This window comes from Pongo pygmaeus, chromosome 8, assembly GCF_028885625.2.
Source record: "Pongo pygmaeus isolate AG05252 chromosome 8, NHGRI_mPonPyg2-v2.0_pri, whole genome shotgun sequence".
Classification (NCBI taxonomy): Eukaryota; Metazoa; Chordata; class Mammalia; order Primates; family Hominidae; genus Pongo; species Pongo pygmaeus.
This window is the reverse complement of record NC_072381.2, coordinates 12,672,490-12,697,725: the sequence shown is the minus strand read 5'-3', so window position 1 is coordinate 12,697,725 and position 25,236 is coordinate 12,672,490. Positions and strand designations below refer to the sequence as shown.

At 46.2% G+C, this 25,236-nt stretch overlaps 1 protein-coding gene and 1 long non-coding RNA gene across 8 annotated transcripts in view; both read right to left on the bottom strand.

Moving 5' to 3' along the window:
• Positions 1 to 25,236, bottom strand: part of CAMK1D (calcium/calmodulin dependent protein kinase ID) — a 483,060-nt gene that overhangs the window by 264,682 nt on the left and 193,142 nt on the right. For 6 of the 7 annotated variants that reach the window (XM_063669556.1, XM_063669557.1, XM_063669555.1 and 3 more), the window contains one exon: positions 14,261 to 14,392. In XM_063669556.1, the coding sequence (XP_063525626.1) occupies positions 14,261 to 14,392 (132 nt within the window). Of the gene's footprint in view, positions 1 to 14,260; positions 14,393 to 22,643; positions 22,721 to 25,236 lie in introns of those variants that run through there. The other variant, XM_063669558.1, reaches the window with a different exon arrangement.
• LOC129006413 (uncharacterized) lies at positions 8,250 to 13,175 on the bottom strand. The gene is made up of 2 exons (XR_008491988.2): positions 11,520 to 13,175; positions 8,250 to 10,891 (listed from the first exon to the last, which is right to left on the bottom strand). It is a non-coding gene; the product is annotated as an uncharacterized LOC129006413 (long non-coding RNA).

Below are 25,236 nucleotides of genomic sequence, written 5' to 3'. Positions count from 1 at the left end.
GGCTTATCCCCCAAACCGTGAACGTCTCTAGATGGTTTTCAGCTCATCGGCTGCCCCATCCCTGCCTTCCCCACTCCATGCCATCCCTCGGGATGACCCAATGTCCCCCAGACTCGCTCTGTTGTCCATCATGGTACATGGGAATGCTGCCTCCCTTTGTTTCTAGAACATCTTGGAAAGCTACAGAGAGAGCAAAAGATCAAACAGGACAGAGAAGGAACAGCACAGCTCTCAGGCCTGCAGCTGAAGGAGAGGATGGAAAAGTTCTTTCTGGATTATGACCTCACACCAGAGTAGCGTTTTCCGTATTTTCTAGATCATTCCACAATCTGTAACTGGTTTCTTCCCACTGCACTTCCGAGAAGTAGTATCTTCATTGTATTCACAAGAAACTGGCACACTGGGCCACAATCATTAGATACACCTGAAATGAGAGCAAAGCCTCTCCAATGTTTAACCTGTACTGCAGGCTCGGGGACCGGCCTCTGAGCTCCGTTCTAGTGAACAGCAGAGCACTGGAGGCAGCTTGGAGCAGCAAACGACGGCAATCCAAGCAGCTGGAAAAAACACTGCATCGCTGCCAGGGAGGGGAAGTCAGAAAGAACAGCGCATCTAATTGAAATCACCAGAGGAATTTCTGAAACCAGATTCAATATCCCATTGTGGAATCTGGCCAACCTACTAGAGTAGATTCTTCAGTCCTGTGCAACATACCAAGGACCTCTGCAAGATGAGGAAGAGTTACTTTCCTGCATTCTCCCGAAAGAGGCTCTACAAGTATGGTTATGTGGAAAGAGTTCTGAATTAGGAGGCCAGAAACCATCCTTCTGGCTCCGCGTCTGCCCGGCTTAGCTCCATGACCTCGGGCAATCACTTTACCTCTCTGCACCTCTTTCCTCATCTGAAAGTCTAGAGAACTGGACCAAGATGTCTAAGTTCCTTTTCTAGTTCTAATGCTCTCGTGACTCTAACATTAAGGAAGCAGACGGTCAGATAACCAAGGAAAGCAAGAGTTTTCAAAGGAGTTTAGTCAGCAAGAAAAATGGTGAAACTGATGTATCCTTGGCAACTCTGCAGCAGTGTTGGGTCTCACCCCTGGAAGAAGGCCAGCCACCTCATCGCTGCTGCCTCTGTTTCCTATTTCAAGAAGGGCTCCCTTAGGCTTCAACAGGGAGCCTTAGGGAGGCGACACTTGTGTGATGTGACTTCTGGGAAGGAAACTTCCCCCTATTCCCACTATCTAGCAAGATGTCCCTTACACATAATAATAACATACACAGCAAACATTTGGAGAGCCCACACTTTGTGCCAGGCACACACTGACTGTTTGATCCCTACAACGACTATTGGAGGCAGATATTATTATCATCCCCATTATCCTGAAAATGGAGGCTCAGAATTGAAATGACTTGCCCAAGGTCAAGTAGCTTCTAAGAGCAGGAGTCTGATGCAAACTCAGACGAGCTGATTCTCAGGACTTTACTACACTGTATCCTGCCTTTCTAGTAGCTGAGAAGTCACAGTTATGGATTTATTCTTTCACCATTAATGAACACCTCCTACCTAGAGTGGGCTATTGCCTATATCAAGGAGAAGTGGCCCCTTTCTTCACAAGAGAACACAGAGACAGCAGATGGGTCAAATCATAGTGGAAAGAGACACACAGACCTGGGTAACTTCCTCTCCACATATTACCATTTATGCGGCCCCTAAAAATGTCTTCAATAAGTCCAAATTCCTCATCTGCGAAACGTAGATCATAATATCCACTTTACAGGTTTATGGTGACGATTAAATAAAACTATGCTTGTAGAAGTCACTTGTTGCTAACTTTAAAACCCTTGAAGGTACATTTACTAAATGAAGCAAAAGTACATTTTGCTCTTCAATAAAAAGATATAAAAAACTAAGATGTGGCCAGGCACGGCGGCTCAGGCCTGTAATTCCAGCACTTTGGGAGGCCGAGGCGGGCAGATCACCTGAGGTCAGGAGTTCGAAACCAGCCTGGCCAACATGGTAAAACCCCATCTCTACTAAAAATACAAAAACTAGCCAGGCATGGTGGCAGGCACCTGTAAACCCAGCTACTTGGGAGGCTGAGGCAGGAGAATCGCTTGAACCTGGGAGGCGGAAGTTGCAGTGGGCCGAGATCGTGCCACTGCACTCCAGCCTGGGTGACAGGGTGAGACTCCGTCTCAAAATAAAAAATAAAAATAAAAAAACTAAGATGCATGTATGTATTTATTCATTTTCAGAGACATGGTCTTGCTCTGTCACCCAGGCTGAAGTACAGTGGCACAGTCATAGCTCACTAAAGCCTCAAACTCCTGGACCCAAAGGATCCTCCTGCCTCAGCCTCCCAAGTAGCTGGGACTACAGGCACATGCCACCACCCCAGGCTAATTTTCTTTGATTTTCCATAGAGACAGGGTCTTGTTATGTTGTCCAGGCTGGTCTTAAACTCCTTGCCTCAAGTGGTCCTTCTATCTCAGCTTCCCAAAGTTCTGGGGCTACAGGCATGAGACACTGTGATTGGCCTCCAAGACATATTTACAATGTGTGTATATGCATATTTATTTACACACCTACATATAGTACATTTACATGTGTGTATACTTAGTTTATCAGTTCTACAGCTTTTGACAAGAACCAAAAACACCACATCTATTACAACACTGTATTTCTTAAAAGATACCCTTTTATGTGTTTGTATACCAAGTGATACCTCCTACTTATCCATATCATATAGTCAAAACTATTTTTTAAATATTCATAACAGAAAAATGCAAATAGCTAAAAAATGGATATTAATCCATTTACCAAATTCTATCCAACTATTACTTTGGGGGAAATATTTATTCCCCCAAACCTGGCTTCAGACCAATCATCAGAGTCTCTGACCTCAACTTTAAGCTTTGAGAAAAGGAGTTATATAGCTTAAAAACAGTAAACAACTCTTCAAACTACTCAAACGATAGCCCTGGACTTCACATATGTGAAATGAAATTTGTTAATCAAATTACATATAATTTAAAATACACAGTGAGTCATAACTAAAGCTTCACTAAAATAATTCATTTGCCATATGAATCATGCCAAAACCACAGAAGACAGAATGCACACAACCTAAAGCTTAACAGAAAAAAAAATTGAACCTTTGGTGTCTATTACTTTTTCTGTATCTACCATCCTAGTCTATCTCAGGCCGACTTGCATTTAATCTTTCATTAGTGTGGTTCTCCAATGTAAGCTATTCTGACTTTTTAAAAATATTAGCCTATGAGAGAGAGAGAGAGAGAGACAGAGAGAGAGAGAGACACATCTAGATGGACAGACAGATCTATCTAGATAGATATCTAGATGGACAGACAGATCTATCTAGATAGATATCTAGATGGACAGACAGATCTATCTAGATAGATATCTAGATGGACAGACAGATCTATCTAGATAGATATCTAGATGGACAGACAGATCTATCTAGATAGATATCTAGATGGACAGACAGATCTATCTAGATAGATATCTAGATGGATAGACAGACAGACTGCTCTTGAAATCATTTAAGTGGAATTTGTATAAATCATTAGCTAAGTAAGTTTACAGAAGAAAGAGGAAAGATCTGCCAAGATATATTATTAGAGGAATTTAAACCATCAACTAGTCCACGTATTAGCTGAACTCCCATGTAAATATCCAGATTAGATGACAGAGATGGCACAACGAAATAAACATGCAAAGACGCAACACTGGTTTTAAAAGTGTGATAAAACACATTGTTTCTTCAACTACTCTAAATATCTACAGAGTAATATATATAGTATACAAGGTGGCAGGAGAGGCCAGACCAGATTTAAGTATACTCTGTTGCCATAAAAGAATTCTCTCTCTCTCTCTCTCTCAACCTTCCGCCTCTTCTGGAATGCACCATATTGGTTGAGGAACCTGCCATCCACTTGGCCAATGTAACGGATAATTTTATGGGTCAATTTGACTGGCCTAACGGATGCCCAGATAGCCGGTAAAACAGTATTTCTGGTGTGTCTGTGAGGGAATTTCTGGAAGAGATTAGCATCTGATCGGCAGACTGAGTAAAAAGATTATCCTCACCCGTGTAAGCCGGTATGTTCAAATCCACTGAGAGCCAGAATAGAACAAAAAGGCAGAGGAAGAAGCGATTTGTTCTTCTTCCTTTTTTTTTTTTTTAGAGACAGAGTCTCACTCTGTTGCCCAGACTGGAGTGCGGTGGTGTCATCGCGGCTCACTGCAGCCTCGACTCCTGGACTCAAGTGATCTTCCCACCTCAGCCTCCCAAGTAGCTACAGGTACAGGTGCATGCCACTACACCTGGTTTTTCTCTCTCCTGGAGCTAGGACATCCATCTCCTGCCCTTGGACGTCAGCTCCCGTGGTTCCCAGGTGTTTGGCCTTGGACCAAGTCATTGGCTTTCCTGGGTCTCCAGTTTGCAGACGGTGGATTGTGGAGCTTCTCAGCCTCCAGAATTACATGAGCCAATCCCTCATAATAAATCTTTCTGTGTATCTATATATATCCTATTGCTTCTGTTTCTTTGGAGAACTAATACAGTCACCAAAGCCAGAGAGAACTGGAAGTCAGCATGGATTCCTCCCTTCCACTAAACCTTCTTTGCCTAATCAGCACCCAGTCCGAGGGTTTCTAACATCCTTAATTTTACCTGAGTTCCCCTAATCCTTGCCTCCATTCCCACCATGTTGCCTTTAGTTCAGGGCTACATTCAGGAAGTCCACAGTTTGAAGCAGCAGAGATCCCACGGCACGGTCAGGAGTGATAGAAGCAAACTTTGGTGCCATGGAATCTCAGAGGGAAGGGCCCATCCAGACAGGAAATCAAAAGAGGTGTCCTGAAGGATGTGTGTGTCAAACTGCAGCAGGAAAGATGCAATTATCTGCTCCTTTCAGGAGAACTAAACTGAAACATGGGGTGAGGGGTGGGAAGATGAAAACCAAAGACGTAGATCACAAAGTCAGGGGTTCGTTTGCAAAGGAGTTTGGATTCTATTAAGCAGGGGACTTTTGGGAATTAAGGTAGTGAGGGTGACTATCAGACATGCATTTAAATACTCATTTGCACAGTGCTGTGGGAGAAGGAACTAAAGAAAAGGAAACTGCGATGCTTTGAGCGTGTCCTCCAACAGTTCATATGTTGGAAACGTAAATCCTCAATTCAGCAGTGCTGGGAATTGTTTCGGTCATGAGGGATCTGCCATCATGTAGGGATGGATGCAGTTCTCATGGGACTAGGTTAGCCCTAACAAGAGCAGGTTGTTATAAGGCGGGGTGGTCTCTTCACCTCCCCTCTCTTTGCACACACTCACTTGCCCTTCTGCTTCTCCACCATATGCCATAAAGCAGCACAAAATCCTCACCAGAGGCAGCCACCCGATCTTGGACTTCCCAGCCTGCAGAACTGTGAGCTAAAGAACCCTGTTTCCTTTGTAAATTACCTAGCATCAAAGTATTAGGCTATAGCAACAGAAAATGGAATAAGACACTAACCTCCACAAGAGCCACACCAGGTGCACTATTTGGGAAGCAGAAACCCTAGGCAGGAAGAGGCCCCAGAGATACATGGACCCTGGAGAGAGAAACCAAAATGCCTACTCAAGATAGTTTCAATTCCTTGTTTTGTAGTATGGGATATAACCAACTGTATTTTCCTTCAATTCAGGGAGTGCTATAAGCAATGTCCAAGAAATTAACAGAAATGCATTGATTCTGGATCTCAAATCAAATTTAAAATGTCTTTGATTTTTGCAAGGGACAAAACACCATGAGAAAGCCACTGGAAGCACCAAATATATTCTCTCTTGTCTAGAAAGTTGCACTGGCATTAGACCACTTCTATTTCATCTTACAGACATGCAGTTAGGACGAAATAAACAACTATCACCAAATGATGGTCAGAAACAAAGCTGAGTTTACTGCCAACCAGGAAGGGGAAGCCTCCGGCCTTAGGGGGAAGTTCAGCACGGCTCCCAGAATACGAAACCATAGGTATGCAGCAAAAAGGAGGAAGTACACTAAATAAGGCAGGACTCTGAACTGCTAAGGAAGAGCCATCATTATGGAAGACCTGTCAATGTCAACTCTTCTCGGTGATTGAAGGTTTTCACAGAGCCTGGTTTTCACAGGTCCAGGGTGTACTGTGTTAAGATTCCAGAAGGCCTAAGCTCATTCAGCAGACAGGCTCACATGTATGTGCCCAAAGCTTGGCAAGTTTTTGGCTTTAACCACACACAACACCACCACCACCATCACTAAATAACTTACTGCATCCCTCAAAGCCTGTTTTATGGGGATTGCATGGTTTTATTTGAAATCACGCCTGTAATCCCAGCACTTTGGGAGGCCAAGGCAGGCAGACCACGAGGTCAGGAGATCGAGACCATCCTGGCTAATGTGGTGAAACCCTGTCTCTACTAAAAAAAATACAGACCAATTAGCCAGGTGTGGTGGCGGGCACCTGTAGTCCCAGCTACTCGGGAGGCTGAGGCAGGAGAATGGCATGAACCTGGGAGGAGGAGCTTGCAGTGAGCCGAGATCGCACTGCTGCACTCCAGCCTGGGTGACAGAGCGAGACTCCATCTCAAAAAAAAAAAAAAAGAAAAAAAGAAAGAAAGAAAGAAATCAAGGTAACTTTCAATATGGTTTCCCAAGGTATCCAAGCATCTAGAATTGTAAGATATGTACCTGCCTCCCTATGTGTCATCCTAAGTAAGGCTTTCAACCGTTACTTTTCACATTTCCTGCTTGTGTCCTCCATTCCCGTGCAAGCTTTCCAGAGAGGAGCTTTCTGTCTTTTAGAACATCGCCTTCTAAGCAGGTCAGATAGATCCTTAAAAAGCTGTATTGGTGCCTGAGAAATTTAAGTACTAGCTTTACCAGCTTAGCCATTTTCAGTCATTGGAAAAGTGGTTATCTTCAGCCCCAATCAATGAATTTTTTTCTTTCTTCTTTTTTTTTTTTTTCCGAGACAGAGTTTCCCTCTTGTTGCCCAGGCTGGAGTGCAGTGGTACGATCTTGGCTCACTGCAACTTCCGCCTCCTGGGTTCAAGCAATTCTGTCTCAGGCTCCCGAGTAGCTGAGATTACAGGCGCCCACCACCATGCCCGACTAATTTTTGTATTTTTGGTAGAGACGGGGTTTCCCCACGTTGGCCAGGCTGGTCTCGAACTCCTGACCTCGGGTGATCCGCCCGCCTCGCCCTCCCAAAGTGCTGAGATTACAGGTGTGAGTCACCGTGCCCGGACCCCAATCGATGAATTCCTATTGAAGTGTCAGTTTCTCTAACACACACACAGACTGGCACTTGGCAGTGATTTAAACAAGTGAACAGGGCCAGCCTCCCTTCAGAACAAAGCCGCAGGAGCAGGGGCAGGCTAGATTTCCAGAGTTCATTGATGTCAAAGCCTTTCTCTGGGGGCTGTTCCTTAATCCCAAAGCAGTTGCTTTCTTTGGCTGCAGAAGCTGCCCTCCCTGTGGTCCGCATTGAGAGGAAGGTGTCTGCCTTAAGGGAACTGGAGGATAAGGCTCCGCCCTTCCCATGACAGAGGTGCTAACTCACTCTCCCACCACACATCCTGCCATCCATCTTGACCTTGGCCCCAGGGATTTCAGGGACTCCGGCCCAACATCCTGGGCTTTGGCACCTGCTGCCTTTAGCAGTCCTCACCCTCTTGTGAAGTACTCGGCACTGCAGCGTGCTGACTCGACCACAGCCTACCCCAGCCTCTCCAGGCCTGGCACTGCCACTACTGCCCGTACTTCTTCAGCCACCCTTGAGAAGTGAGGTTCTCACTCCTGAGCCCAGTCAGTGGCTGGTGCCTGCTCCTCAATGATGGGATGATGGACTCAAGTCAATTCACCACTCTCAAAACAAAACTCAGCTCTTCCAAGGGAGCACATCTGAGTTCGCTCCTCTCAATGAAGCCTCTCTCCTGAAGGAAACTGCCTGGCTTGTGTTTCTGCCTGTGGACACATCTGTATACACCTGCTCACACTCCTAGTCATCATACAGAGCAGCTCCACCCTAGGAGGTGAAATCAGGGGACAAGGGCTGGAGAGTGGTTGTTCTGACATCGCACTGATTATGTGTTAGGATCAGTGGGTGGCGGTTGGGAGAGATGCTTTTTCAATTTTCCAGCACCTGCCATTACCTCCAATTCTGACTCGATTGGTCGTGAATGGGGCCTGGGCATCAGCATAATATTTTTGTTTTTTCCTTTTTTTTTTTTTTTTTTTTTTAGAGATGGTGTCTCAGTCTGTCACTCAAACTGGATGTGTCTCAGTCTGTCACCCAAACTGGAGTACAGCCTCAAACTCCTCGGCTCAAGCAATCCTCCCACCTCAGCCTCCAGAGTAGCCAGGACTACTGGCAACCACCACACCTGACTAGTTTTTTAATTGTTTTATAGAGACAGAGTCTCACTATGGTGCCCAGGCTGGTCTCGAACTCCTGGCCTCAGACAATCCTCCTGCCTCAGCCTCCCAAAGTGCTGCAATTACAAGCATAAACCACTCACCATGCCCGGCTAATCAGTATGATTTTAAGAGCTTCCTAGGTGATTTTAAGGTGCAGCCAGGGCTGAGAAACACTGATTTGGAGAGAAAGAGGCAGAGACCATCATCTGAGACTCCTCAGCGTACCCAGATAGATGAAAACATGCCAATTCAAATCAGTTCCTGCCAGGGTTGCTTCCCCAAGTCAAGAGAATCTCTGCAGCCTACAAAGCAGGCATCAGAACAGCATATTGAATTCTGGTGCCATGTTTCATTCAGACAGTAACCCTTCCACCAAACTGAGCCTCAGTTTTCCCGACTATTAGTAAACGGGCTGCTCCAAACACAGCTGGTTTGCTTCTCTCAGCCCCCACTTTCCAATCTATGCATCCCCCTCTCTCTTCATCTCTCATTTAAATGTAGACTGTTGATATATTTGCCTTTCTACTCCTGCAAAAGTACTTTAAGTGCTGCCTTGAAATTATTGTATTTTTTTTTTTTTTGAGATGGAGTTTTGCTCTTGTTACCCAGGCTGGAGTGCAATGGCACGATCTCGGTTCACTGCAACCTCCACCTCCTGGGTTCAAGCAATTCTCCTGCCTCAGCCTCCCAAGTAGCTGTGATTATAGGTGTGCGCCACAACGCTCAGCTAATTTTTGTAGTTTGAATAGAGATGGGGTTTCATCACCTCGGCCAGGATGGTCTCAAACTCTTGACCTCAAGTGACCCACCCACAGCAGCCTCCCAAAGTGCTGCCTTACAGGTGTGAACCACCGTGCCAGTCAAGTTTTGAAATGAGATTTCAGCAGTGCCTGCCCTCGAAATAAATAATGCCACAGAAATCATAAACTCTGTAATCCAACCCAAGGAGAATAACACCGATGATGTTTATTCCATACTGCATAAAATACTCTGTTGTGGGATCACAACTAACTGTTCTGTCTGGAGTAGCTTGTGCTGAATTTTCTAGATCCAGCCGCTGATGCCAGAGCGAGGCTGCCGGTCCTCACAGCTGCAGAGCAACAGCCTACCTCCATGTTTATCAGAATGTTTCCCTCTGAGCTTCATTTAATATCTACTGATCAAGTAGAAAATTCATTTTGGAACAATTTCCAGAGCAAGTACAAAGACATCCTTAAGGACATGTTAGCTACATTACTTCAGTCCAGTGCAATAAATAAATTTCTCAGCCTACAATAAATTCAGCATAAAGGGGGGCAGGCAGTCTTTCCAATGGGCCAGCTTAGCAGTTCCCTGGTGGTCCAGCGGCTAGGATTCAAATGGGCCTACTTCCATGGAAAATAGTGTGGAAATAAACCAATGGCCAGGAAACAAACACAAATAGTGTGGAAATCAACAAACGGTCAGGAAATAAGCAAAAATAGTGTGGAAATCAACAAAGATGCTGGAATTTAAGGCAGTCTATTTGGGATCCCGTCTACAATGACTTAGTCATGAAAATCATTAAAAGACTTTTTCTTTTTTCTTTTTTTTTTTTTTGAGATGGAGTCTCGCTCTGTCGCTCAGGCTGGAGTGCAGTGGCGCGATCTGGGCTCACTTCAAGCTCCGCCTCCCGGGTTCACACCCATCCTCCTGCCTCGGTCTCCTGAGTAGCTGGGACTACAGGCGCCCACCAACATATCCGACTAATTTTTTTTTGTATTTTTAGTAGAGACAGGGTTTCGCAGTATTAGCGAGGATGGTCTCGATCTCCTGACCTCGTGATCTGCCTGCCTCAGCCTCCCAAAGTGCTGGGATTACAGGTGTGAGCCATGACGCCTGGCCAGGACTTTTTTCTTACATGCTGTGTCTGAAAAACTTTACCATTCAGCAAGTCCAGATCACAGCTGAGTTCCAGACTTGGACAGTCAACCGGACCTCTCTACCAGGGCATCCTCCCAACCCCCAAGTTCAGCATGTCCAGATCAGGACTCTTCACCAGCCTTCCTGCTCTGGTATTTCTGTTCTCAGTGAATGGGGTCATCATCCACCCAGGCATCCACGTCAGAGACTCGTCAGGCATCCATGTCAGAGACTCAGCAGCCCTCCTGGAACCTTCCTTCTCCCTCCCTGCTCTCCCCATTCCTTCCAAACCCCTAAGTCCTACAGATTCCACTGTGTTCACACCCTCATACCTGTTTCTTCCATCCCAACTCCAGAGCTTCTGTGTTAATATGTTGCTTCTTCATTTCTCCACCAGATTCTTCCAATGGCCTCCTCACTATTCTCCCTACATACATTGAGTCCTGGCCCCCGAGTCCATTCTTCTCAGTTCTGCCACAATAATCTTCAAAAGTTAATCTTGATCATGTTGCTCCCTTCATTAAAACCCTCCGATGGCTCCCCAGTGTCTAGAGGATGAAGTTGAAAGTGGGTACACGAGGCCCTCCACAATCCCACCTCTCCAACCTTAGGTGTCTGCAGGCCTCCCCCGAACCCTTTGCCCTGGAGAGTTCCCCAGCACACCAGCCTTTCTGCCTCCTATCTCCTCACTTCTGTTTGGGCTGCCACTTCTGGATGGAATGTCCCTCTGTGTTTCTCACCCCGCAAACCATGCTCATTGTCCGGGCCCTCCTCCTCCATGAACCCTCTCCTCCCATCCCACCCCAAAGGAAGAAGACAGCACCCCTACCGTCGAGGCCCTGGCCACGCTCCTACACAGCATCTGCAATGCCACTGCACGTACTTAGTGACAAAACTATGAGCTCCCAGAGGACAAGGAGAGCACCTTATCTAAACTCAGTGACCAGCAGTGCTGCCTGCTGCACAGTGAGAATTTAATAAATATTTGTTAAATGAATGAATGTCTCCATGACAACATTCCGAGTGGTTTCAAACTGTTTTCTTTCTAGCTCATTGACTTTGCTTTCAGCTGCTCATGATGTGGAACTGCCTCTTATTCCACATGTAAATCATTTGCAAAGGACCAAATAAATAAATAAATAAATAAAAGTCAGTGCCGGAGTTACTATAGATCACCTTCTTATCCCTGGAGAAATCACTTCTTTGTTCTTGACTCCTGAAAGACGGTCACGCTTCCAGGCACTCCAGCAGCGGATACTGAGAAACTATCAAAACAAGTTATTCCAGCCCTCTGGCCCTCCTTGGTTTTAAATGCCCTCTCCCTGGAAGTGATTATTTGAGTGAGGCGCAGGGTGAAGACAATTAAAGCAGACCATCCACAGCATCAACAGGACTGGCTTATAAAGCCTACATCCACGGCCTCTGCTCATGCAAATGAAAAATAACGCTAAAAAATGAAACTGACTTCCTCCGCTTTTGTACTTCTCAGCCCTAAGGGAGTCACACAAAAATACAGTCACCACCCTCGATCCATCAGCAGACAGCCCCTGTGCCCAATGTAAAACCTTTGGAAGGCTCTGGGCCCACCCAGAATTCAATCTACAATGTCAAATATCTGTAATGTGTCTGCAACTTAATGTCACCAGCAAATAGCTTCTTCTCCAAGTACTGATTTCATATTGGAAAATGAGCAATTTAAATAAATGTCTCATTAACATCATGTTTTCCTGCTAGATGCTAATGTACTTAATTTGTTTTCCCAGATTCTCTTCCACACAATCATTTCCTGCAATCCTCCTCAGGACAACCTGAAACTCACTGGGTTCCTAATAGACAATCCAGAGAACCTAGAAACGACCAAACTACCAAGCAAATAAGCAAAACCCTTAAGCTACAAAGTTATAGAGACCTGTTTGTTCTCAAACACTTATCCCGCATGCTGTAGCTTCTTCTGTGAGTTACACAAAGGTCAGAAGAGGACAGACCGTCCTGGCCCTCTCAGCAGTGCTGGGTTTGTACAAATGATGGCTGAACATCGTTCGGTGGACACTGCTGGTCCCAGTAAGAGAGGAGTGGGCGAGACGGTTTATTCAGAAAGAATGTGAGGAGCATGACATTTTGTGTTGAGGCCCTAGAAGGCTTGTTCTCATTCTGCTTTGCTTATCTGTACAGAGATTCTTGCTATGTGCTGATTCCAAACCCCAAAAATTTCAAGGATATTTCGAACATCTTTTATTAATAGCAACTCTTAAAAATTTCCATAGCACACTGCTCAGACACACTCCAAACATGCAAAATCAGGTACCATATAAGGGCTTGTTCCCCCAAACCTTTTGAGATTATGGGGCAATGGCTTAATCATGACAGTGTAGGGAACGGTGTGGACACCACACTCACGAAAGAACATCGCTGGGGTGGATCCAGACACATCAGAATGGTTCTCGGAGCCAGGCGCCATGGCTCATGCCTATAATCCCAGCAATCTGGGAGGCTGCGGTGGGAGGACTGCTTGAGGCCAGGAGGTCAAGACCAGCCTGGGCAACACAGTGAGCCCTCCGTCTCTAAAAAAAAAAATTTTTTTTTTAATTAGCCAGGCATGATAGCATGTGCCTACAGTCCCAGCTACTCAGGAGCCAGAGGTGGGAAGATCACTTGAACTCAAGAGTTGAGGCTGCAGTGAGCCAAGACTGTGCCACTACACTCCAGACTGGGCAACAGAGCAAGATCCTGCCTGGAGAAAAAAGAAAAAAATGAATGGTTCTATGTGTGCCATTATACAAGAGAGGACTTTCTTATATTTTTGCTCCCCATGTGTAATAGAAATAAATGAAAATCTTGTAATCTCAGCACTTTGGGAGGCCGAGGCAGGCGGATCACCTGAGGTCAGGAGTTCAAGACCAGCCTGGCCAACATGGTGAAACCTCGTCCCTACAAAAATACAAAAATTAGCTGGGCATGATGGCGGATGCCTGTAATCCCAGCTTCGGGAGGCTGAGGCGGGAGAATTGCTTGAACCCAGGAGGTGGAAGTTGCAGTGAGCTGAGACTGCACCATTGTACTCCAGCCTGGGCAACAGAGCAAGATTCTATCAGGAAAGGAAAGGAGAGGAGAGGGGAGGGGAGGGGAGGGGAGTGGAGGGGAGGGGGGAGGGGGAGGGAAAGGAAATAAAAGAAAGAAAGAAAAATCTATTTTATTTCTATTACACACAGTGAGCAAAAATAAAACTCAATGAAGAGGTAAGCACTGAAACAGTGAACTCCGCGCAGCCTGCTGGGTGCCAGGTGCCACGTCTGTGGCAGAGAATGGGAGAAACCTCTGGAACGTGTGGAAATAACACTGGCCGGGTTGGTATTCCAGGCTCTGCCACATAGGAGCTGCAAGGCTTTGGACACATGACTCTATTTTGTGAGCTTCAGCACCTTATTATAAATAAAACAGTAATAACAACAACAGTACTCATAGCGGTGGCGACAGCACAGACCTTCACTGAGCACTTCCTATGTGGCGAGTGCTGCAGTGAGCACTTCACAAAAACTTAGTAAGCAGCATCTCACCAAATCTTTACAACACCCTGCCAGGGAGACACCAGTAACTCCATTTTACAGAGAAGACTCGGGGCTCCGTAGCCGGCCCACGGTCACTCGGATATCGTGAGTGGCAGGGTCTCGGTTCACAAGCAAGTCTGCCTGACAGCTGTGCTCTTTAGAATTGAGAACTACTTCCAACCATGACCGTGAATGTTATAAGACACGAGAGATCTATGGGAAAAGAGCTTTGAAAGTTGGTTATCATTTGCACAGCCGGAGTCCTCTGGGGGCCCTCTGCCCCCGGGGAAAGTCTGCCTCCAGGGCAGGCCTCCTGCAGGACACACAGGCCAGGAGGTGGGGAAGGGAGGACGGCTGCCCTCCAGCACTTACTTTCTCAGGACGGCTATCTCATTCTCTATGCTGCTTTCCTTGCCCTTCAGCGCCTTCTTAGGGATACACTTCACAGCAAAGAGCTTGCCAGTTGCCTTCTCTTCAGCTAAAACCACTTCGGAAAAGGCCCCGCTGTGAACAAAGAAGGAAAAAAGAACACTTAGATGCAGAAGTCCGGTTTCACAATAGCTCCATTCACCCTACCACCGAAATTTGAGTAAACAATAACAACGGCACAGTTGTAAGCATTACTGTTACTTTTACCCACCATGGCTCCTTGCCAAACATCTTTGTGCAAACAAATACACAGGGGTGGCCAGGCGCAGTGGCTCACGCCTGTAATCCCAACACTTTAGGAGGCCGAGGTGGGCAGATCACCTGAGGTCAGGAGTTCAAGACCAGCTTGGCCAACATGGTGAAACCCCATCTCTACTAAAAATACAAAAAATTAGCCAGACGTGGTGGCACGCACCTGTAATCCCAGCTACTTGGGAGGCTGAGGCAGGAGAATCGCTTGAATTTGGGAGACAGAAGTTGCAGTGAGCCGAGATCGTGCCACTGCACACCAGCCTGGGTGACAGAGCAAGACTCTGTCTCAAAAAATAATGATAATAAAAGTTTTTTAAAAAAGAAATACACAGGGGCACCATGCCTTCCTGCAAAGGGACATGCGGATGTGGAGGTCAACATGGTTAGGCCACCTCCCGGTACCACTTGCTGCAAAACACAGTGGCATCACTTTGGAGCCAACAAGAATGCTCCCACAAGAGGTTCCTCCTATAGCAAAGGACTGGATCCTTCTGCCGGTGTCAGCTCTCCCACCTCCAAACAGACTAGAAAGTCACACTAAAATCCCCAGGTCCTCACAGGCTTTTTCATCTAGAGGAAATTTCAGAGCACTCTGCAAACACTGGACTCCTCCCAGCTGGGTAACGCTAGGACTCGGTGTGAGCGGTGTTGCAGGTGGTAAAGACACAGGGTAATTAATTGGTCAGTGGGTGCAAGTGCTCACCAAGCAGCTTGTATCCTTTTTAAACCAAAGAAACTAACAAATAAGGGCCATGGAGTGGGGAAGACTGTCCTGCCTGAAAATACACATTTCACTCTGCAACGCCAGAGCAACAAACTAAAACCAGATCATCTGGGGCTGGAAAGCCCATTTCTCTGGAAGGGCCCCTTGTGATCAGGGAGCCCCAGAGCCAGCACCCCAGGGCCACCTCCTTTGCTGACGGCAGGCAAGGCCTGCATGCAGAACTCCACTAATAACCCTGACATAGAACAGGCTCCTCCATCATCTCCAGATCCTCCAGATCCCAGCAACTTGGGCTCTATGCACAGGGAAGTACCATAGCCCACCGAGTCGTTCTCTGTCCCAAGACTTTCAACTCCTGCTTCAAGAAACCAACGTTCCTGCATCCAGAGAAACCACTGGAAACCCCAGTGTTACGGCAATACCAGGTCTTCAGGTCCTACCTTCTTCAGTCCAATGGTCCCCAACCTTTTTGGCATCAGGGACCAGCTTCATGGACAACAGTTTTTCCATGGACCCGGGAAAGGAGGGTGGTTTTGGGATGACTCAAGTGCATTACGTTTCTTGTACACTTTATTTCATTTTTTTGAGATGGAGTCTGGCTCTATTGCCCAGGCTGGAGTGCACTGGTGTGATCTCGGCTCACTGCAACCTCTGCCTCTTGGGTTCAAGCAATTCTCCTGCCTCAGCTTCCTGAGGAGCTGGGATTACAGGTGTCCACCACCACACCTGGCTAATTTTTATATTTTCACCATGTTTCCCAGGCTGGTCTCGAAGTCCTGACCTCAAGTGATTCACTCGCCTTGACCTCCCAAAGTGCAGAGATTATAGGTGTGAACCACCACGCCCAGCCACTTTATTTCTATTATTATTACACAGTAATGTATAATGAAATAATTCTACAACTTGCCATAATGTAGAATCACTGGAAGCCCTGAGCTTGTTTTCCTGCAACTAGACGGTCCCATCTGGGGGTGATGGGAGACAGTGACAGATCATCAGGCATTAGATTCTCATAAGGAATGTGCAACCTAGATCCCTGGCATGCACAGTTCACAATAGGGTTCACGCTCCTATGAGAATCTAATGCAGTCCTTGATCTGACAGGAGGCGGAGCTCAGGCAGTAACGTGAACAACGGGGAGTGGCTGTAAGTACAGATGAAGCTTTGCTTGCTTGCCCGCTGCTCACCTCTTGCTGTGTGGCAAAGTTCCTAACAGGCCACATACCCTACCGGTATTGGCCCATGGCCCAGGGGTTGTGGACCCCTACTTTAGTCACTGTCAAAGAGATTCCTGAACAGAGGGAACACCCTTCCTCCTCCTCCTCTCCTTGCTCGCCTGACAGCAATGCACACTCTGTCACAATCCAAGGGACGGTAAATGCATGTTTTAAAAATCGTTTCCAGTGAGAGGAATTCACTTCCACTCAGTGCAGTTAACTTCAGGACAGCGTTCCCACCGGCACATGGATGCTCACGAGAGAAGCTTGTCTACAGCTTCATGGTCCATTTTTAATTGTACAAACCCAAGGGCAGAACACAGTCATTCCACAAAACATCCCAGATGAAAAATATCAGAAGCAGGATCTTCTGCCCAAATCCACAAATTATTCACCCATAGGATTCTCCCCTCAAAACACTACACGCCAGAAGGCAAACCTTCTAGAACCTGCCAGAACAATCATCATTAAATATAAACACATAAAGACCCACCACAGGTTTATCACAGAGGGATACATGGAGTCAGACATTCCCAGTGACACCGGCCATGGCCAACGGCTTTTGTCCAGGAAACCCAAATCATAACAATTCCAGAGACGGCCCCTGAGCCCACGCACCATCCCTCCTCACTCATCTCTAAGCCAGGGGGAGACAGCTGGCTGCACCTCAGAGTTCTTAGGTGGGTCATGACCCTGAATGAGGAGGTACGTGTTCCCCCTCACTACCCTCCAGGAGGTAGAACAAAAACTATGTTAGAGTATGAGAAAAATCACTGGGGAAAGACCAAGGTTCAAGCACCATGGGTGGTTTTGTACCAGATATTTCATTCATTCATTTGTTCATTCAGTTTCCCTGTTAGCCACTTGAGTCCCTAATGCTGATGACACCCCAATGGTCCCGAGTTTGCTGGATTTACTAAGTCCATTTTCCAGAAGGTGGAAAAGCCCTTTGGCAGCAGTGACCATGGCCAAGGGCTCGGGCTGGGAACTGCGATCAGGACCCTCTCGTCCTGGGCTGCCCCTCGCTCCACTCTCCATCCACAGGTGCTCCTTCCTCTACGGAATCCCTGTGATCAGGAACGACCACGGCCAGTGCAGAGGGGACACCCTGCTCAATCAGACCCTTGGAAGCCTGTAAAAGAAAAGCATTTCCTTGCTTGGAGGAAACAGAGTGAGAAGTGAGGTTGCTGCAGGACTCAGCCCGAGAAACAAGAGATTGGGGAGGGGACCAAGGGGTCTCCTCAGAGCCAGCACTGCCACGGCAGGAAGGTGACGACACGGAGAGGCAGTAGTGCCCATGGAGCTAGGATTCTTCTGCCTTTGTCCCTGGTTAGTTGGGGATGGGTTATGTGGCCCCCTATGGGGAAGGCAGGACAACGGCACAGAGTTATGTCAAGAGAGTCACGTGCTAAACAGCCCAGGCTTGACACCACATGACCAAGGAGTCTCCATCAGAAGATCCTGAGCAGAGTCATGGAGCCAAGGTTCCAGTCCCATCCTCTGCGAAGGCAAGTCAGCATGCAACTCCACACCTAGGTCTATACCCAGACGTGAAAGCGGGGACTGAACAGGTACGTGGACAATCACATTCACAGAGGCATTATTCACAACAGCCATGAGGTGGCAACAATCCTTGCATCCATTGGGGGACAAATGGATAAAATATGGTCCACACATATAACAGAATAGCTATAAATAGCAATGGAATTCTGACCCATGCTGGAACATGGATGAACTCTGAGGACATTACGCTAAAGGAAATAAATCAGATACAAAAAGTCAAATACCATATGATTCTACTTACAGGAGGTGTCCAAAGTCATCAAATTCATAGAGAAAGAAAGTAGAACTGTGGTTGCTAGGGACTAGGGGGAGAAGGCAATGGGGAGTTCTGTTTAATGTGGACAGAGTTTCCATTTGGGAAGACGAAAAGGATCTGGAAGCCAGGCGCGGTGGCTCATGCCTGTAATCCTAGCACTTTGGGAGGCCAAGGCGGGCAGACCACTTGAGGTCAGGAGTTTGAGACCAGCCTGGCCAATATGATAAAACCCTATCTCTACTAAAAATATAAAAATTAGCAGCGTGTGGTGGCATGTCTGTAGTCCCAGCTACTCAGGAGGCTGAGGTGGGAGAATCGCTTGAGCCCAGGAGGTGGAGGTTGCAGTGAGCTGAGATCGCGCCTATGCACTCCAGCCTTGATGACAGAGCGAGACTCCGTCTCAAAAAAATAAAACATAAAAAGGTTCTGGAGATGGATGGGGTTGATGGTTGCACAACAATGTGAATGTAGTTGATGCCACCAAACTGTACTCTGTAAAATGGTTAAAATAGGCCGGGTGCGGTGGCTCATACCTATAATCCCAGCACTTTGGGAGGCTGAGGTGGGAAGATCGCTTGAGCCCAGGAGTTTGAGACCAGCCTGGGCAGCACAGCAAAACACTGTCTCTGGAAAAAATTTAAAAATTAGCCAGGTACGGTGGTGTACACCTGTCATACCAGCTACTTGGGAGGCTAAGGTAGGAGGATCACTTGGGCCTGGGGCGGTCAAGGCTGCAGTGAGCCATGATCATGGCACTGTACTTCAGCCTGGGCCATAGAGCAAGACCTTGTCCCCTCCTCCCCCAGCAAAAAAAAAAAAAAAAAAAAAAAAAAGCTTAAAATGGTAAAGTTTATGTTATGTATATTTCACTGCAATAAAAAGATAAACATAAAAAGCCTGCTTACTTCTAATCAATGATGTTGCCTGAGGATGGACACATTTGAAAAACTAGATAAACCTTTTCACTCAATACCTCCCTAAAGGAGAAAAAAATTATATCAACTGTAGGGTGCCAGCTGGTGTGAGCGACTTGATATTTACAAAAGACTTTGGCATGTATCAGTGAATCCACTCCTTACAGCAACCCCATGAAGCAGACAAGAAGTTACTGTCATCTCCATTTTATAGATGAGGATACTGAGTCCCATCACACAAGTGGTAAAGGGCAGAAAATAGAACTCGGTTTCCTATTGCCTCCGAGGTCCTTTCTCAATGTGTCATGCTGGGCTGATACCCGTGGCTACCAGGGCGTGTGCGTGGCAAGCACTGCAGGTGACAGGGATGGAGGGGTTAGAAGACCCTGTCGTCAGAGGAGCTGCCATCGCTCCGAGCCCGCACATCCACCTGCTTTATCATTTAGCCAAACGATGTGCATTTACCTGCTTTAAGCTTTCCAAAGACAAAGTTCTCTGGTCTTCTTAAGGGATATAAAATGACCATAAATTGTTATTGTTCCCACAATAAATAGAAATCACTTGAAGACACTTCCCCGTTCCAGGAAATTTAATTAGAAACATCAAACACAAAGCTCACGAATGAACAGTTTGAGCACTTTCTGTGTAATTACATAACACAGTGGTGTGTGTGTGTGTGTGTGTGTGTGTGTGTGTGTGTCAGAGAGAGAGAGAGAGAGAGAGAGCCTGTGGGGTGTGGGGGGGGGGGGTGTCCTCGTGACAGGAAAGACTACAGCAAGGAAAATGATCTGAAAACCTATAAAGACTTCCCCCGACCCAAGAACATAAATTCCAAGGGACGAAAGAACAAAAGCAGGGACAGAGTGACAAAGTTTTAAAAATACAAAGAGGTCAAATCAGGTTGCACTCTATAGGCTATAAAACACAAGCATTGTGCATTTAGAGCACTCCAGCCAGACTGAATCATACTGGCAACCTGAAACTGTCGTCTGGGCACAGCTTGCACTGGCCTGGAGCCCGTGCCCCACTCTTCTCTCTGCAGTCCGCCTTCTTCCTCCACCACCACTTGACTGGACCCTCGTGGGCTGGGCCCCCCCAGGGGTCCTCTAGTTGCTAAACCCAATGGCTTCCTCTCACACTGCTCATCCTACTGGTTTTTGCCTTGACCTCCTTCCTAAAATTCTTTGCTTCTTGGTTCTACAGCATCGTTCTCTCCTTCTGCCTTTATGTCCATTTCCTCTCCATCTCCATCTCCTCTTCCTCCCTTCAAACATCAATGGGGCCCCAAGGTTTCATCTGCAACCTTTCCTTCTTTCTAGTCTGTATCCTCTCCATGGAAATCTCAGCTGTTTCCATAGTCTCAGCCCCCTCTGGTCCTTTGATGGCCTCCTAACCTTCATCTATATTTTTTTAAATTATTATTATACTTTAAGTTTTAGGGTACATGTGCACAACGTACAGGTTTGTTACATATGTATACATGTGCCATGATGGTGTGCTGCACCCATTAACTCATCATTTAGCATTAGGTATATCTCCCAATGCTATCACTCCCCCCTCCCCCCACCCCACAATAGTCCCCAGTGTGTGATGTTCCCCTTCCTGTGTCCAGGTGTTCTCATTGTTCAATTCCCACCTATGAGTGAGAACATGCGGTGTTTGGTTTTTTGTCCTTGCGATAGTTTGCTGAGAATGATGGTTTCCAGCTTCACCCATGTCCCTACAAAGGACATGAACTCATCATTTTTTATGGCTGCATAGTATTCCATGGTGTATATGTGCCACATTTTCTTAATCCAGTCTATCATTGTCGGACATTTGGGTTGGTAATCTTCATCCATATTTTAACCTCTCTCATGTGCAAACCTCACCTTCTCTACCCACAAAGGCCCTTCCCAGCCTCTCAAAAGCACCATCACCAAAGTGAAACAGTTATCTTCACCCCAAAATTTCTCTTTTTCATTTAATCAGTAATGCGGTCTAGAAACCTGTCTACTTTACTGCTGTCTGCCTCTGTCATTTCCATCACCAACTACGTTCAGGTCTTCCGCTGACAAGACTCTCAAATGCCCGCCTGCTCCTCCATCCCTTCACCGTGGCTCTGGTTCATGTCCTCCTTCTCTCGCTTCTGCAATACGTCCACCAATCCTTCCTGATCCCGTAGCCCCCAGCGAGCCCACTGCTACCTGCTATCGCCTATCTGTTACTGAAATTACTCTTCTGGAAATAAGATTTGACTATGTCATTACCCTACTTAAATCTTTGAGGTTTCATGTCTATGGGATCAAGTTCAAATCCCTTTGCAAGTTACCCGTGGCATTCAAAGCCTTCCTAAACCTGACCCCAACTTTGCAGGCTCATCTGTCACTACAGCCACTGTCCCCAATACAAACACTCCACGCCATACACATGTCACCTCAACCCAACCACACCACTCAACAGGCACTTTTCCAAACACACAATGGCCTTTCACACCACTGGCCTTTGTTCAAGTTCTGCCCACCCCCTCCTTCCCTGATGTCATTCTTCCTTTTTCTTTCTGCTTGGCAAAATTCCATGTCTTTTTCTTTTTCTTTTTTTGAGATGGAGTCTTGTTCTGTCACCCAGGCTGGAGTGCAGTGGCGCCATCATGGCTCACTGCAACCTCCGACTCCCTGGTTCAAGCGATTCTCCTGCCTTACCCTCCTGAGTAGCTGGGATTACAGGCGCCCGCATGTAAAAATACGAAAGCTAATTTCTGTATTTTTAGTAGAGGTGGGATTTCACCATGTTGGCCAGGATGGTGTCAATCTCCTGACCTCGTGATCCGCCCACCTCGGCCTCCCAAAGTGCTGGGATTACAGGTGTGAGCCACCGCGCCCGGCTAATTTCCACGTATTTTTCAAAGGCCCAGATGGTATATTTTCTCCTTTTTCTTTTTTTTTCTTTTTTTTTTTACTGTGAGATGTAGTCTCGCTCTGTCACCCAGGCTGGAGTGCAGTGGCATCATCTAGCTCACTGCAACCCCTGCCTCTGGGATTCAACCAATTCTCCTGCCTCAGTCTCCCGAGTAGCTAAAACTACAGGCTCATACCACCATGTCCAGCTAGTTTTTGTTGTTTTGTTTTGTTTTGTTTTTTGTTTTTAGTAGAGACTAGTTTTCACCATGTTGGCCAGGCTGGTCTCGAACTCCTGACCTCAAGTGATCCGCCCACTTTGGCCTCTTATTTCCTCCTCTAAGGTTTTTCTCAATTGCTTCTCACCCAGGCAGAATGATGCCCTCATTCTGAAAAAATGTGGCTTAAACGTACATTATCTATCCCATGTACACATCCCATTACAGTCCTTAACACGCTTCCTATATGAGAACAGGAGGTGCATGTATTCTGTTTCTGTGTCTCCAGACCTAATAATACTTTACCAACTGGTGCTCAAGAACTTCTGACGATCACCATTATTGGGGGCTCTCCTCTGATTCCCCATCAGGCTCTTCACCCTTCTCCTGTGCTGCAGATCTGCAAAGTAAGTAATGTATCCTAATGACCTTCCACTCAACACTAGTATTACCCACTCAACACTAGTACCATCCACTCAACACTAGTACCATCCACTCAACACTAGTACCATCCACTCAACACTAGTACTATCCACTCAACACTAGTACCATCCACTCAACACTAGTACTATCCACTCAACACTAGTACTATCCACTCAACACCACTAGTACTAGAAAACAGTACTATCTCTTTTCTCCTCCATAATATGTTTCTCTAAGTTTCCATGCAAGCCTGTGCAGAAAGAACCTCAAAGGTTTCTCTTGAGGCATAAAAATTGAGTCCTTTCTGATTTATTTTAAAACATGCACTTATGTGCCTGAATGCTTAAGTAATATTATACAGTTGAATAATCCTGAGATCACTGTTTGTTTTGACTGGTAAAAGTCTTAAATTTGTTAATTTATGATATTTTCTCCCTATAAACCTTCATCCTTGTTGAATAAGTAAAATTTGGTAAAAAGAGACAGCGATTTTTATACAGATGAAAGGACTTTAGAAAATGCATAACTGTGGGAGAAATAAAAATTCCAGTGTTTCAAAAATTGCATTTTTTTCAAGTTGTGACAAGACATTTATTTGAATGATAAAGACAGCCATTATTCTATTTAAAAAACACGAAATTTCCATCAAAAAGGAATCTCTGTGATAAATTACTGGAAAAGTCAAATAAAAATTTAATCTTGAAATGCTAAATGTTTTCTTCACCTGATGATAGGCTGTACAATTTGCAAAAGTTGAATCCTTCCTCCTTTTCCCCATATTTCGAAGAAAATCAAATCATCACCCACAGGCAGCTCATCCTGATTGTAAGCCAGGTGCTTGCGAGGAAATAATCTTTTGAGAGCTGAATTTCCAAGACTAAAGAAAACCATCCCATTTTCCATAGTGATGAAAGAATTCTAAATGACTACTTAGGCTTTTAGCTTCATAAATGATGGCTCTGGAAAATAAAAGCTGTTTTGCTTTGCTTTATCTAGTCAGTTTCAATGGACTGTGGTGTTATCATGGTTGGCTCTCCATACTGCTAAATGTACACCCAGTCCTCTCTGAGTGAAACCATCTGAGGTCCAAGCGACCAGTGAGTGACAGGGCAAAGAAAAAAAGTGGGCCTGGGCTCCGGGAATGCCTTTTCTTCCTGAGTTCCCTGAAAAAGCAACACAAAATGCATGTGCCCTAAGGATGTCTTGGCTAAAAACAGACATTTAAGGGCTTGTGAACTTTTTTTTTTTACCCTTCTCCTGTGCTATAGATAGACATGTACCTACCAGTAGTTAAAAAATTATCAGAGTCGGCCGGGCGCGGTGGTCCACGCCTCTAATCCCAGCACTTTGGGAGGCCAAGGCGGGCAGATCACGAGGTCAGGAGATTGAGACCATCCTGACTAACACTGTGAAACCCCGTCTCTACTAAAACTACAAAAAATTAGCCGGACGTGGTGGCGGGCGCCTGTAGTCCCAGCTACTCGGGAGACTGAGGCAGGAGAATGGCGGGAACCTGGGAGGTGGAGCTTGCAGTGAGCCGAGATCGCGCCACTGCACTCCAGACTGGGCGACAGAGCGAGACTCTCTCCAAAAAAAAAAAAAAAAAAAATTATCATAGAGTCATTCTGAGCATCTTAATTCCAGATCTTCAGCTTATGCTGGGCCCAAAACTCAGAGCCGAGCCAAGCCCAGAGATACGCTGGCTAACTTCCTCCTTACTACCAATTATTATTATAAAAAATAGAAACAAGAATCTGTTTCCATCCCAGTTTCTCATAATATTTTCCAGTTTCTAATACCTTTACTATTTAACCTAAAGTTGTTAATAATCGGGCAATGGACAGGTGCGGTGGCTAACACCTGTAATCCCAGCACTTTGGGAGGCCAAGGCAGGTAGATCACGTGAGGTCAGGAGTTTGAGACCAGCCTGGCCACCATGGCTAAACCTGTCTCTATTGAAAAAATACAAAAATTAGCCGGGCGTGGTAGTGGGCGCCTATAATTCTGGCAACTCGGGAGGCTGAGACAGGAGAATCACTTGAACCCAGGAAGTGGAGGTTGCAGTGAGCCAAGATCACGCCACTGCATTCTAGCCTGGGTGACAGAGCAAGACTCCATCTCAAAAAATAATAATAATAATAGCCGGGCGTGGTGGCTCACGCCTGTAATTCCAACACTTTTGGAGGCCAAGGAGCGGGGAATCACCTGAGGTCAGGAATTCAAGAGCGGTCTGGCCAACATGATGAAACCCCATCTCTACCTAAAATACAAAAATGAGCCAGGCGTGGTGGCACATGCCTATACTCCCAGCTACTTGGGAGGCTGAGGCAGGAGAATTGCTCAAACCCGGGAGGCGGAGGTTGTTGCAGCGAGCCGAGTTCACGCTGCTGCACTCCAGCCTGGGCGACAGAGCGACACTCAGTCTCACAAATAAATAAATAAATAAGTGCACATCAATTAAAAATAAATTCTTTTC